The sequence below is a fragment of the Heliconius melpomene genome, chromosome 16 (genome assembly GCF_056956725.1).
Source record: "Heliconius melpomene rosina isolate 202511_hmr_F chromosome 16, ASM5695672v1, whole genome shotgun sequence".
NCBI classification, from domain to species: Eukaryota; Metazoa; Arthropoda; class Insecta; order Lepidoptera; family Nymphalidae; genus Heliconius; species Heliconius melpomene.
This window is the reverse complement of record NC_140404.1, coordinates 7,144,812-7,158,625: the sequence shown is the minus strand read 5'-3', so window position 1 is coordinate 7,158,625 and position 13,814 is coordinate 7,144,812. Positions and strand designations below refer to the sequence as shown.

The window sequence follows — 13,814 nt, the reverse complement described above, 5'->3', positions numbered from 1 at the left end:
GTGATGAATTTAAAGCGTCGTAATTTTTATAATATAAGTATAATAGTAAAGTTGTTTTTTTTTTTAAATTACTTTTATAATTTTCACTGTGTACCTACTACCAAATAAGGTTTTTGGTTAATCCCTTTCATTCATACTGTATTCTTTAGAATATTGGTTAATAAAAGTAAACAGAATAACCCAAGTTGCACCTTCCACCACTTCTGCTGTCTGAAACACGGTCTCATATTTATGATAATTTTTCACGCTGTAGCCGCAGTAGGCAGAAGGAAAGTGCGAGGAAATGAATGAATGAAATATTTCATTTTCTCTAGTGCCAGTCAACCCACAAACTATCGCGTTTACAGTCGCACACTTGAACCCATGCGCCGAGCCTGGCTAAATGCCAGGTAAAGACCAGGTATATCAATTTAAATAATAATATGGACGATGGTCATGCTCGTGATGTAGTTCCAATTAGATTCTTTGATATAATTTGGTTTGATAAAAGGAAGAAATCAATGTAATATTTTTAGTAACAAAAAATTACACAATTCAAATATCATTATAAGAAAAAAATATCTATATTTTACGAACTTAATCATTCAAAATATGAAAGTCGTATGGAATTTATATATGTAAAATATATAATATAGCAGTCTGTAAAAACATTTGGTGGTAAAACATATAAATCATATTTTATAAAAGAAAAGCACACGGAGGTCTAAATAGTTAACTTTATTATTTTAATAATTAACTAACACAAAGTGCAACAATGGCAATAGCTATTTTATACATTGTATACATTGAAGAAATTTGGGTTTTGTTTTCATCCAATTTAATTATTTTTGATTCCTACTAGATACCTGATTATCATTTCTTATAAAATTATTTGTTTGATGTCACCATATTAATTAATGCACGTATTTGACTCCCCATTAAATTTTTTATCTAGTCACTACACCCAAACGTTTTAAATTCTACTTAAAAGTTTTACTTAAAAAGAGTTGAATGTGAAAAATATATTTTGGAATATTAAAAAAACACTTAGCAAAAAATATTTTGTTGAAAAACAAAGTGTACATTACAAATACTGTTATATAATTTTTATCATTCGACGTGTTAAGTTTTATGTTAAATACAGTTCAATAATTAAAAAAGATGTCACTAATGTTTATGCTTGAATATATTGTATGTCACACAACTATTCAAATTTAAGGCTATCCTTATTCCCCATCTTAGACAGACATATTGGACATGCATAGGGGCACTACACTAGATTATTGAGAAAATAAAAAGCCATGCGTACTATTCATTTAATATTTACTTTATAATTATGTTATTTCATTCATAACTAACAACGATATGAGTGTTACGATGTATTCAAATTCAGTAAAACAAATTAAAACAAAATACAAATTTCACTCACTATTAAATTTAATTTTACAGTACTAGCAATAAGAAAACTCTTTCTAAATAATTTATATAGGTCAACCCCATTTCGAAGTAATGTGTCTTACGGGTAATTCTCGTTTTAGTGAACGTGCACGCGAATCGTGAAAGTGAGAATTTCAGTGGCATGAAGACATTACGTTAGCATCGCTTCAAACGTTCAGGTCACTAGTATGTCTTAACTTTTTACACAGAAGGTCTTTAGAAGCAACGTCGATTACAAAATTCATAATAGATATAAGACTTAATAAAATATGCGTATCTAAACTATCGTAATACTCGCCACACGCGGCGCGAGGGCCGCGCAGCGAGCGAGCCACCGCTCTCTACCGATTAAGTTTATCAGAGTCATACCATAAAGATAATAATTATAATATATTTACACGAATTATAAAGAATGTGCCAGCAAATGAATAGCCGCAGGGACGACAACTAAGCTCTCCACTATGTGATTTGAAAACGTGCGCCGAGCGCGTTAAATCTTAACATACTAAAAATTTATCAGTAATTAGTACATATAAATATGTAATAATGCGAGCGTATATAATATACGACAAGAGGGCCAATCAGTGTTATCGTTTCCGAATGAGCGATCGGTTTGTTACATTAGAGTAAAGAGTGAGTTGTGACAAATGCTCCGATGATCCGACGACACGTCAAACTAGATCTAACTCATTCATTCAACAATCCTCTAAATAAGAAGAGGCGAACGATATCGTTGCCATTAAAATTTAATGTCAAGTGTAGTGCGAAACAAATTGCCCAAAATCACTTAAAACTATGACAATGAGTTTAATTATTTTAACATAGTTCTGTAACTAACTTCATACATGACTACTATTAATGTGTGAAGTTTCTTTACATAGCAGAAATATTTATCGAATATAGAATACAATATTATCGAAAAATCTATGACATTACAATAGGACACCGACAGTGCTTATAAAATACGTTACATTTACTCAGCGCTGGATAAGAAGGTGAGGTACAAGTACAACGCGACACGAAATTACTAAGAGTTGCCCAAATAAACGAATATTTATAATGTAGTAAAATCTAAAATTTATATTTTTTCGAATTGTTTATACAAATACAATAATAGTCTGAAATATCATTAAATATTAATATTATCATGAGAGATCAGTTTACGCTAGTTATAAAAAAATTTACAAGTATGCTTTTATATGCAACAAAATGCTCAATTTGCAAGTTATCGTCGAATAATGCTCGGCTCTACGCTAACTCCGCACCGCCGCCGCCCGCGAACTACGCCACACGTCACCTCCTCTACCTAGTGTGACGTCACATATTTTGCCATTTCAAACCTACAAATCATTAAATTAAAACTGCTAGTCAGAAATTATATTTGCATATTATGTTTTCAAATGTGACCACGTAATTTCAGACCCCCCTCCACAATGTGTTGTCACACATTGACACGCCCCGTCGACCCATAACGTGTGACGTAATTTATTGATGGCCCCTTACTGCGAAGGGTAAATTTATGACATGGTTGTTAAAAATACAACGATCTAAATCGGTACGGACTTTTCATATTTTAAAAACTGCGTTAAGGTATGTACACGACGAAGGATTTGAGCTTACAAAAGTACAAAGTAATCACATTGCGACGGTTTAATCTACGGCGGATTTACCCTTCTTACCGACTACGACAGCTCAAGCTTTATCGACAATTACGCTACAGTATCACACGATTACTCGCCGAAAACACCTATTATGCAATAATTTTCCCGATGGCCAACACGAAATGTACTATCACTAAATAGCATACGACCGACTCTCGACAGCGCCATTTGGTGCTAAAAGGACATATTAACACTTTTTTCAATATTGCGACAAAATCAAAGTTCGTGAATAGTCTTTCCGCATATATTGGAATATAAAACTTGTTTTTTTTTTCAAATGATTGATGAAATGATTATATGTATAATATAAAAAGTGCAATTACGTCATTGTTGCACCAAATGAGCCATAAGAGATGTGTAAGATTCCCTCAAGGATGCTGGAAGCCTGGTGCGCCTTGACACCGCTCTCATATACTATTGCTTACTAAAACCGACATTTCAAAAATAGGGATATACTTCCTAATTTTCGCGATCGTTCATTGCGGATCACTACATTAGAATAATCAAATAGTATATAAGTCCCGTTTATTAATACAGTGTAAACTCCATACAACGCCACTCAATTTTACAACGAACTCCCTAAAGCGTCGAAATTCCTCTACTTCGGTCGGGTGAGCTGGTTTTGATATAATACAATTTATATAACATAGCTCAATGACGACAAAAACAACTCGACCGTCGACATCATATGTACCGAAATTACTAAGAGATGGTATTTCGTGTAAAACAAACGTGTAAAACCAAAAAGTACAAAAGATGATATATATATGGTATATCGAGTGTCGTCACACGGAGCGTACGCGACGGGGGGCCTACGAGGCGCTGGGTCCGCCGGTGTCGGGCGCGGGGGCCCCGGTCGCGGCGGCGGTGGGCCCGGCGGAGGGCGCGGGGGCATCGGTCGAGGGCGCGGGGGCGTCGCGCGGTTTGAGGAAGTCGTTGAGCGAGGGCTGGATGGCGAGCTCGTAGTCGGTGAAGTTGAAGAGGGGCGGCAGCGGGCGGCCGTTGGGCAGGCGCGCGTGCGGCTCGCGCAGCTCGTCGAAGAAGCTGTGCGCGCAGGCCTGCAGCGGGGAAAGGCGCGCGCCCGGCGTGTACTCCAGCAACCGCGACACCAGCGAGATGGCGTCCGGCGGCGTGCACGCGCGAAACACCTGCCGATATGTGTTAATAATCATCACATCATTGTAACAGTATCCCACACACAGCAGTATACGAAGGGAACCTAATAAAGAAACTTTTTTCCACATTTGCCGCCGAATTCTGAAGTATTGCGTGTCGAGTGGAGGGGACTCGACGCTTATCTTTGCCTCTACACCATAGCGAAGAAATAAAAATATATATTTAAATAAATATTTCATTTCCTCGAGTGGGGATCGAACCCATAACCAGTCGCGTTCACAGTCACACACTTGTGCCCCTGCACCACAACTTGCCTTCAAATTATTTTTATCTTTTTAAACGAACAATTCCATTTTTTTATATGACGCATGAAAACAATTTCACAATGGTAATGTATACACTATGAAAATAAATGCTTAGCGTGATCGAGAATAACGAAAAAATAAAATATATTTTAAATGATGGCTTAAACTATTTACATTGTTATTGTATTAAGGTTTATAGGCTGTAGGTATCATACATACTGAGATGAGAAACGCCACTGCACTGTCTATGGTTTAAGAACACTGCACGCATAAAATAAAGTATATGACTATTTCAATACAAAATTAAATTATTAAATTAAATTTGTTGCATTGTGTTGTTTCATTTGTGAAATCTTATTTAAATCACAATATTTATAAAAAATAAAATGTTCCTTATACATGCTCATCTCGTAACGTCAAACATTTCCAAATTAAAAAACAAAAACATCTTTCTCGTTGTTTCTTTTTCTATATATATGTAGTCATACACTCTATAAAAAGTATGCACACTGAACACCAACAAACAATACGCAATAGGCTTAAATTTGCGGTAAACCAATTAGTGTTGACCTCTGGTTAAATCATGCCGAAGGCTATAACCGTCAGCCGACCGACAAATTTAATTGCATTACGTTACGCACGTTTGTAAATCAGCTCAAGAATCACTAAAAATATATTTTTTTTTTATTATTTTTACAATTATAACATTTAATATAGGATATGTGTTAATATAATGTAATGCAAATAAATTTCGTCACCGAGTGCCTTCATTTTAAGTGTAAAGTGTATTCAAAGCAAAACCAAGAAAGACAACTTTGAAAACAATGTGGTCGTCTGTAAATTTACTATACTATTGTAATTCATTTCTAAACGAAAATAACAGCTGGAGTCAAAAATTCAGTAACCGATTATTTGTACTGAGGTAATGTGAGGAATATAATAATTGATTTATCTGAATGTATCCTTAAAATTATTAAACTTTAAAATGAAAATATATAAAGATATTTTATATATTTAAATATATAAGGAACCAGCGGCCTGCTCGCGGTTACACCCGCGTGAGCTATGTTATTATTAATCTCTGTCTCCATGACTACGTCCTAGTGACGTCTAAACAAAATTTGAGACTCCTAGCATTTGTTGTAAGGAAGTTTCATACAAACTTTCGACCCCAAAAACAACCCCTTAGAAGTCGAATATTGCAAATTCCCGTCTTAGCGAGCACCTACGTCCTATAAGTAACTCCTATGCAAAATTTGAGATTCCTAGCACTTGTAGTTTCTGAGATTTCGTGATGAGTGAGTGACCTTTCGATTTTATATATATAGATGATAGAAAGCTTAAGTTATAAAACCTTCATGAAATCAAACTAAATAACCTAACATATTATAAAATATGTAATACCAAAATAAAATAATAAAATTACATGTTTTTTATTATAGACTCAACTCTATAGGAAAAAAAAGAGGAACCAAATTACAATGAAATAAAAAAAAATCTGTTATTAATCTTCTAAATAAGAAGTTATCTTTTAAAATAAGTAAGTTATCTTTTAAATTAGAAATCTGTACTAATCAAGTATATAAAATAAAGAAAAGAGGGCAGAAACATTTCAAGAATAGACTTCCAATCAAACACAAGCCTAAAATTTCAAGGGTACCTTTTTATAACGTACTTTATACTAGGCCACAGATAAGTAAAATGCAAATATTTTTTTTTTAAAGACTCGATTCTATGGAAATAAAATAGAGATAAATGAAAATTAAATGATTTTTTAGTGTAATGAAGGCACTCAGTTCACATCCGGTATCTTACTCGTATACGCTGGTGGTCAGTGGCAGACTTGGGCATCGTTCTCTCCAACATGAACTGCAAGGCGGTATTATAGTTACCCCGGTAAAAATGTTACCAATATTTAATAAATAGCATACTCTCTTGCCAATTACAAAAGAAAAATCTACTTTAATATGGTAAAAATCACATATCCTAACATTCTTAATAACTTACTAAGAGTTCTCCAAAGTTGTATTTGTAACCATAAGGTCACTGATTGTATCATATTTTATTAGTGTGAAAAATATAAATACTTAAATGTTTTCTAGTATATGTAGGTATATAAAGCAACGCATGTAAATATTATAGATGAGGTATTACTTAGTGATTGTTTTTTTTACCTTCGCCCAAGGATGACTTTTGATCTGCGGGAATTTAAATTCTGTGTAGTTGGGATTCATCTCGCGAATTTGCTCTCGTGTTGGTGTACCCAGAACCTGTTTACAAGTAAACAATTTCTTCTCATATTATATCTGTGTATATTAAATAATTTAATTTAAATTATAATGAAATGAAATGATATAATTTTTCCATTATTGTTCTCAGCTTTACGCTTTATCCCGCATAGCAGTGTAGATGGAGAACAAGAGATAAGATACCAAGTTTTTCCTTTCCGCCCGAATTCGAGATATTGCGCGAAAATAATCCATTTCGTCGGGTTAGAACGATCGATTCGATCGTTCTATCGAACCCAAAACCTTCGCATTTACCACTGTAAATGCGAAGGTTAGGTAATAATGCGAAGGTGAGACACTTTCTAATCACTGATTAGAAAGTGTCTCACTGTTCCTAAGTAGTTAGTATTTTAACTATTATTAATTAAATGTATTTTATAAATATTGATTACCTTGATGATTTCCACTAGTTGATCGACACCGGAATCTCCTGGGAAAATGGGTTGTCCTAAGAGAAGTTCTGCTACTACGCACCCCGCGCTCCACACATCTTTAATGAAATATGAATCATTAAGTAGTGAAACTTTATGTTAATAAAATAAATGATACAAATATATTTAATTTCATGCCAAAAATTAATTTACAATTTCTTTTTTTCATTAAAATATTTTTGGTTTGCAAGAACATTACTTGCCAACATTCCCTATTAGTCGGTATTATACATATATTATGTACAGAAAATGGGAAAAAGATAGCAATGGTCTCATTGTGGTATAGTATAACAAGATCTTTGATTTTCATGATTCTTACACATTTAAATGAAACTATTTAACCAGATTAATCATGTTGGTACTTCGTCTGTCAGTTGACATAATCCTCTTCTGACCTGTCTATCCGTGACTTACGGATTTCCAAAAATGTATACTACTAAATATACGCTATAAATCCGATTACATAGTTTCATTTAAAACTGTATTATATTTCACAGTAACACTTGTTAACAAATATTATGTAGCAAATAACTAAAATTAAGTTTTTTGTATATAAATTATGTGTGGGATCAGCGTGAAGCTGTTTTAAATGCATTAATTCTATTTAATAAAATATACTTCAATACAATTACTAACCAATCTTAGTAGTGTAATCGATAGCGCCGAATATAAGTTCAGGCGCGCGATAGTAACGGGAGCAGATGTAGGACACGTTAGGCTCCCCGCGCACGAGGTGCTTGGCCGAGCCGAAGTCGCAGAGCTTGAGGACACCGGTCTTCGGGTCCAGGAGTAGATTCTGGGGCTTGATATCCCGGTGGCAGATGCCCAACGAGTGGATGTACGCGAGGCTTCTGAACAGCTGGTACATGTATAGCTGAAATGGATAGATGTGTTACAACTTTTTGCCTAGCTTTAGCCTCAACCTATGGCAGGGTAGGTAGGGTAGCATATAATCTTTCTCAATAGATTGACTATACAATGAAAAAAAATCGAAGCAGTAGCAGTTTTTGAGATTATCACGGTCAACCAAACAAACTCTAAAGCTTTGTAACACAAGTATAAAAATGTTAGTTAAGTATAGACAATAAATTTAATGATAAAATATTTGATAATGTACACCTCAAATACGTGAACACTTCAGCCTTACCTTTATAAAACTAATTGGTATTGTTTGTTCATCTTTGGAGTAATGACGTGCAACTTTGTACACAGTCTCCGGTATATACTCCAGCACCAAGTTCAGGTACACTTCGTCTTTCTGCAAAATAAAAATGGCTTTAACATTCACCTGGAACATTACAATAAGAATTTAAATCGATTTTGTTAAAAATCATTGTATCAGCAACAAGTGAAACAATTTTGTTGAATTCATATTTTTGGCGAGAAATATGATTGTGAAACTTTATAGACATTTCTTATATTATAATAAGTACACTCGAAACTTTCAAAAATAACTTTAAATGATATCAAATGATTTAAGTGCAATTTCAGTAGAAACTATATTTGTATTAAGATCAAATAAATGCTAAATGGGGAGTTTATTTTTGTCATATGTTTCAAACATTACTTAAAATTCGTATTTACATATGAATATGTAATGTATATACAAGGTGTCCCAGGAGTCAACGATAAAACGAAAACAGGTGATAGACCAAGTCGTGACAGTTATGAGAAAAATATAAAATAAAATCTGTGTCATCTATTTTTCATATTATATTGATTAAAAAAAAATCGGAAAAACCGACACCCTGTGATGGTTTTTCAAGTCCTAAGACTACAAATATTACTCTTTTTTCATTTTTTTTTTTCTGTAATGTAATCATGAGTAACCCTTCTGTGAATTACGGTTGAAAATTGAAACATACCTGCATCGGTTTTCAATAAAATGCCGTGTTTTTGCCAAACATTAAATTCAAAATATTTAGTAGACCCAACTTTAACCGACTGCACTATAAAAAAAATGTACTACACTGTTTTTGCAAGTAACTTTAAAAGTTGGCGCATTTAATCTGGATTCCGAAATGGTACGATATTTGCTGGATTACTTCTGTGTTGAAGAGAGAAAAATCGAAATACACGATAATCGGGATGACGTTCAACATTTTGGTATCTTTTCCGATACATTCTAGCTGCAGCATTAGCATTACATAACCATTCTCCATGAATGAAATGCATATTGACAATGTGTCAAAGACCGAGTATATGGCTTGCGAGATCGCGGACTCGAGCACTATCCTTATAGGTCCTGGATCAGTCCCTAAGTCGAAAAAGTTCAGGTATCTTAGATCCGTCATGCACGAGTCAAGAGGCATCGATCATGATCTCCATGGTCGGATAAGCGTTGCCTGGACTAAGTGGCGGGAGGTCACTGGTGTGGTCTGTGATCGCAGGATACCGTCCAAACCTTTTCCGATTGATTTGTAGTCTTAGGACTTGAAAAACCATCACAGGGTGTCGGTTTTTCCGATTTTTTTTAAAATCAATATAATATGAAAAATAGATGACACAGATTTTTTTTTATATTTTTCTCATAGCTGTCACGACTTGGTCTATCACCTGTTTTCGTTTTATCGTTGACTCCTGGGACACCCTGTATACTTATTATGTATGTTATATTTTAGAGTTAGTGTAAAGCACAATACATAGACATGAGACAGCATGAGCCCTAGTGGGATATTTAAATAATCAAATATTTTTATAATAATATTTACCTGTAAAAAATCACAACACTGTTTAATTTAACCTAAATTTTAAGTTGAAGTATTTATAAAAAAAAATATATATAATAATAAAAATATTAAAAATAAAAAAGTCTAATTTTATATATTTCATTTAGGTATTTCATAAAATTGATGTTATGCAATGTGTTAATCAGCAAAATATATTTAAATTGTTTACGTAAAGAAAATAACAGCCCTTTCAGCGCATAGATAATAACAAATTGGCTTATGTCCAAAGGTTTTTGGCGACTGTACTTATAAAAACTACTAAGGATTTAATGTTAGCCTTGAATTAGTACTAGTGTAATTTAGTAACCATATAGTTAGTATTTTATTTTTAAACTTTAAATTTGTATTTAATAAACACTTTGTGGAAATTAGAACAAAATAGTTTAAAATTCAAAATGTAAGTTATTTTTACGTTTAAAAATATTTAGAATAATAATATTTTTGGTGCATCACTTTCATTGAATGTTGTGTATTTTAAAGTTGATTAATTTTACAAATTCTAAGTAGTCATTATAAATTTTCAATAAATAGTTTATTAAATAATAAAAAGTCCAAAATGTACAATAAACAGAATCGACAAAAGGAAGTAACACGACTTCTACAAAAATATTTATTACCATACTTTAAGCGTTTGACGTAACGCGAACCAAATATCTGTTATAGTTACGTCTTCTAGAGTAAAATAAAATGTCTATAGCAATTATCATAAAGATCGAAGTATATACATTGTTATATAGCGTCAATATAACAAGTCTATTAAATTAATGAAAGTCATCTTTAAGCATATATATTATAATATACATACATATATCAAGAACGCTTCTTAGCACTATTTAAAATATTATTATTGAAACTAGTCGAATAATTATATAATAAAGATAAAATCATATAATTGCAGAAACAAGAAAAAAAAGGTTTTTTTTACGAGATTTTCTTTGTCGCGGTTAGGGTTGCTACATTATATTACCTAAAAAATCAAATGTGACCATCACTCATAGTCAAAATTATTATTGCTTCCAATTTGTACGTTATTTATTGTACATAACGTCATACCTAATCATCTACATTTTGCATTAAGAGATTAGAAGCTAGTATAAAATATAAACAAACAAAAATAAAGTCAATTAAAAAAACCCAAAAACAAGTTGAAATTTTCGCAACATACTTCATATTTACTTTTTAATACGACTGTTAAAGATCGTGCCTCTCACAAGGTAGACACAAATACGAGACATAAAAGCTAGCCAATTTATAGAATGTAAAATTATTTTTGTGAGAATATGCGGTTCTGTGGATTATTCCATCATTCGGAAATATATGGCAAAAAATGATTACCAACAAAGCTAAGTGCAAAACGAAAAAAAAAAAAAGGAAACACAAAACTCAAGCACAACTCAAGTTTCTAATATGATGAAGAGACAGACGGTCGCCTGATGGGGGGGGGGATAAAGAAGTTGTGCTAATGACAGTTTCGAGTCTCATTCGATTTGAACAGAAGCATACGCTATGATTGATGTGTGTGTGATTAGAGTTCGCTGTCATTATAAAGTTGCATAAACACACAACTGCAAGACATTGCAGGTCACCGACGTTTCTGATATTTAATGATATATGGTATATGCAAATCGGTAACATCTGCCAAAAACTCGGGGAACCTAAATGTGCGTTAGCACACTAGCATAATAATCTTATTTGTTCATTAAACATACTGCGACTTCTAGAGACTGCATTGCGTTTAGCAGAGAGCTAACTGCGTCGGGCACTGCCACCTTTCCCCAAATAAAACATACAAATAACATACTCATATTAAATCTATTAGGTTCACATCATGTAAAGATATAAATAAATATGTTATCAATAAATTAAACAAATAGTACACTTGTTAATTAATGTGCATACTACTACTAGCGAGTAGGTTCGTATAATTTACCTTTTCTCCGCTGGAGTAAAAGAAGTATTTCAGTTTGACAATATTACAGTGCTCCAGTCGTCGCATGATTTGCAGCTCGCGGTTCTGTAACACCAAACATATATATATATATATATTGTATATCGCGTGTATAATAATAATTGTATGTAAATTAAATTAAATATCAATCTGGGTAACTTCGATTCGATTGGGTAACATTGACCGTGGGGCCTCGAACTAGTTTCGATGATACAATACTATTGATTTTATGTTATTTTAATTAATAAAAATGTTAATTTTAAAAACGAAAAGAAACTTAAGCACAAGGAAAACACAAATATAGACGAACATAATATTACTTTAGCACCGTTAACATCAAACGTGCTAAATGAATTGTCGACTGAAGTTGAAAAATATATTATTTATCTGGTATCTACCAGTAAAATTAGTATAAAACAGCCTGGGTTCTACATAATTGATGACGATCATGAGGTGAACAAATTTCTCTTCTATACTCATGTATTTTTAAATGTTTATGTGAATGTCTATGGGTGAAAAGTATTATGAGAGCATTAATAAAAACGCTCTTACAGTGTGCTTTAACTTTTAAGACATAGTGTAAAATATTGTACATATTTGTCAAAGTTACCAAGATTGACTTTAATTTATGATAATTGTTAGATAAATAATTAAACACAATAGTAAAAGAAAGTCACATAAAATTACCTTAAACCTTTTATCCTGGAGCACCTTCTTGATGGCAATTAATTCGCCGGTGTCACATAGCTTGGCCTGGTAGACGACGCCGAAGCTGCCGTTACCAATGAGTTTCATGTCGGCATAGCTTACTTCTTGTGGCCTGTCTGGGCCCTGCCCCGGCGTCGCCACCACGGTCGTCACCTTTGATCCGTCCTTGCCTGAAATCATTCATTTTTATTACAGTCATTTTCATATATGCAATAACCAATATATGTCTATTATTTGAAAAATTGAAATTTGTTTATCACGTTGCAACATGCAAATAAAATAAGTTATATTATTAAAAAGTGATATTATTTATGATATATTTAGTGTTTAGTGAAATTTTCAAATCGAATTATTTTGTTTTGTTGTACCATTTTAGTAACACATAAATCTAACTACTGGATCGATTTTAAGTCTTTCATCGTAATAAGGCATCCTACTAATCAGGAAGTAATACAGCCACATTTTAAATTACAAAAAATGTCGAATATAAACAATGAATAGAGAATGATCTAAAATTTATTTTCTTCGTGTGGGCTGCAGTAAATCTATAAGTACTGATATTATAAACAAAAGCACGATACATACATAATTGAACGATTTCATTAATGTAAATAAAAAAAAGCGGACGAGAAAAAAATGTTTAGTTATTGTAATTATTGTATAGTAATAGTTATTATAGTTACAATTAACGTTTTTTTTATATAAAAATGTCTTTAAATTGATCAATGAAAAACTTATCATGTTATGAACACTAATTCAAATCAAATATTTTTTCACCTTCACGCTGTATCCCGCATAAAGCCGGGTAGGTAAATGGAAACTTGTGTTAAAAAACTCTTGACTTTCCGCCAAATTTTACGTGCTAAGTTACGTGTTAATTTAATTTCTCCGAGTAGAAATTTATCGAGTTATTTAATACCTATAAGATAACCTGCTAAAGTTCGTACTTACGTAAACTTTTTTTTATTATTTTTCAAACAATTGAAATCATTCGCTTTACAATACAAAAAAGAGAATATCACTGTATTTTAATAATTGCAATTATTTATCCTATTGTTTACCTTGAATATGTGCTAATGCAAATAAAAATTTAGAAAAATGAATATTTCATATTAATTCTTTTTTAATGAAAATAAAAATAATTTAGATATGGTATCTTGCTAATAACAGGCAGCTATCACATTATCTACATCATTTATTGCCTATTTAACC

The 13,814-nt window shown here is 32.6% G+C and overlaps 1 protein-coding gene across 11 annotated transcripts in view; it reads right to left on the bottom strand.

Annotated features, from left to right (window-relative positions):
- Nucleotides 1–698: 698 nt before the first annotated feature.
- Nucleotides 699–13,814, bottom strand: part of LOC146530866 (glycogen synthase kinase-3 beta-like) — a 30,986-nt gene continuing 17,870 nt past the window's right edge. For 8 of the 11 annotated variants that reach the window (XM_085199340.1, XM_085199349.1, XM_085199339.1 and 5 more), the window contains 8 exons: nucleotides 12,582–12,772; nucleotides 11,877–11,960; nucleotides 11,656–11,715; nucleotides 8,365–8,475; nucleotides 7,854–8,091; nucleotides 7,179–7,276; nucleotides 6,673–6,768; nucleotides 699–4,225 (listed from right to left, as the gene is read on the bottom strand). In XM_085199340.1, coding sequence (XP_085055466.1) covers nucleotides 3,890–4,225; nucleotides 6,673–6,768; nucleotides 7,179–7,276; nucleotides 7,854–8,091; nucleotides 8,365–8,475; nucleotides 11,656–11,715; nucleotides 11,877–11,960; nucleotides 12,582–12,772 — 1,214 coding nt within the window. In that variant the 3' untranslated portion in view covers nucleotides 699–3,889. The remainder of the gene's footprint in view (nucleotides 4,226–6,672; nucleotides 6,769–7,178; nucleotides 7,277–7,853; nucleotides 8,092–8,364; nucleotides 8,476–11,655; nucleotides 11,716–11,876; nucleotides 11,961–12,581; nucleotides 12,773–13,814) is intronic. The other 3 variants (XM_085199344.1, XM_085199348.1, XM_085199341.1) reach the window with 1 other exon arrangement.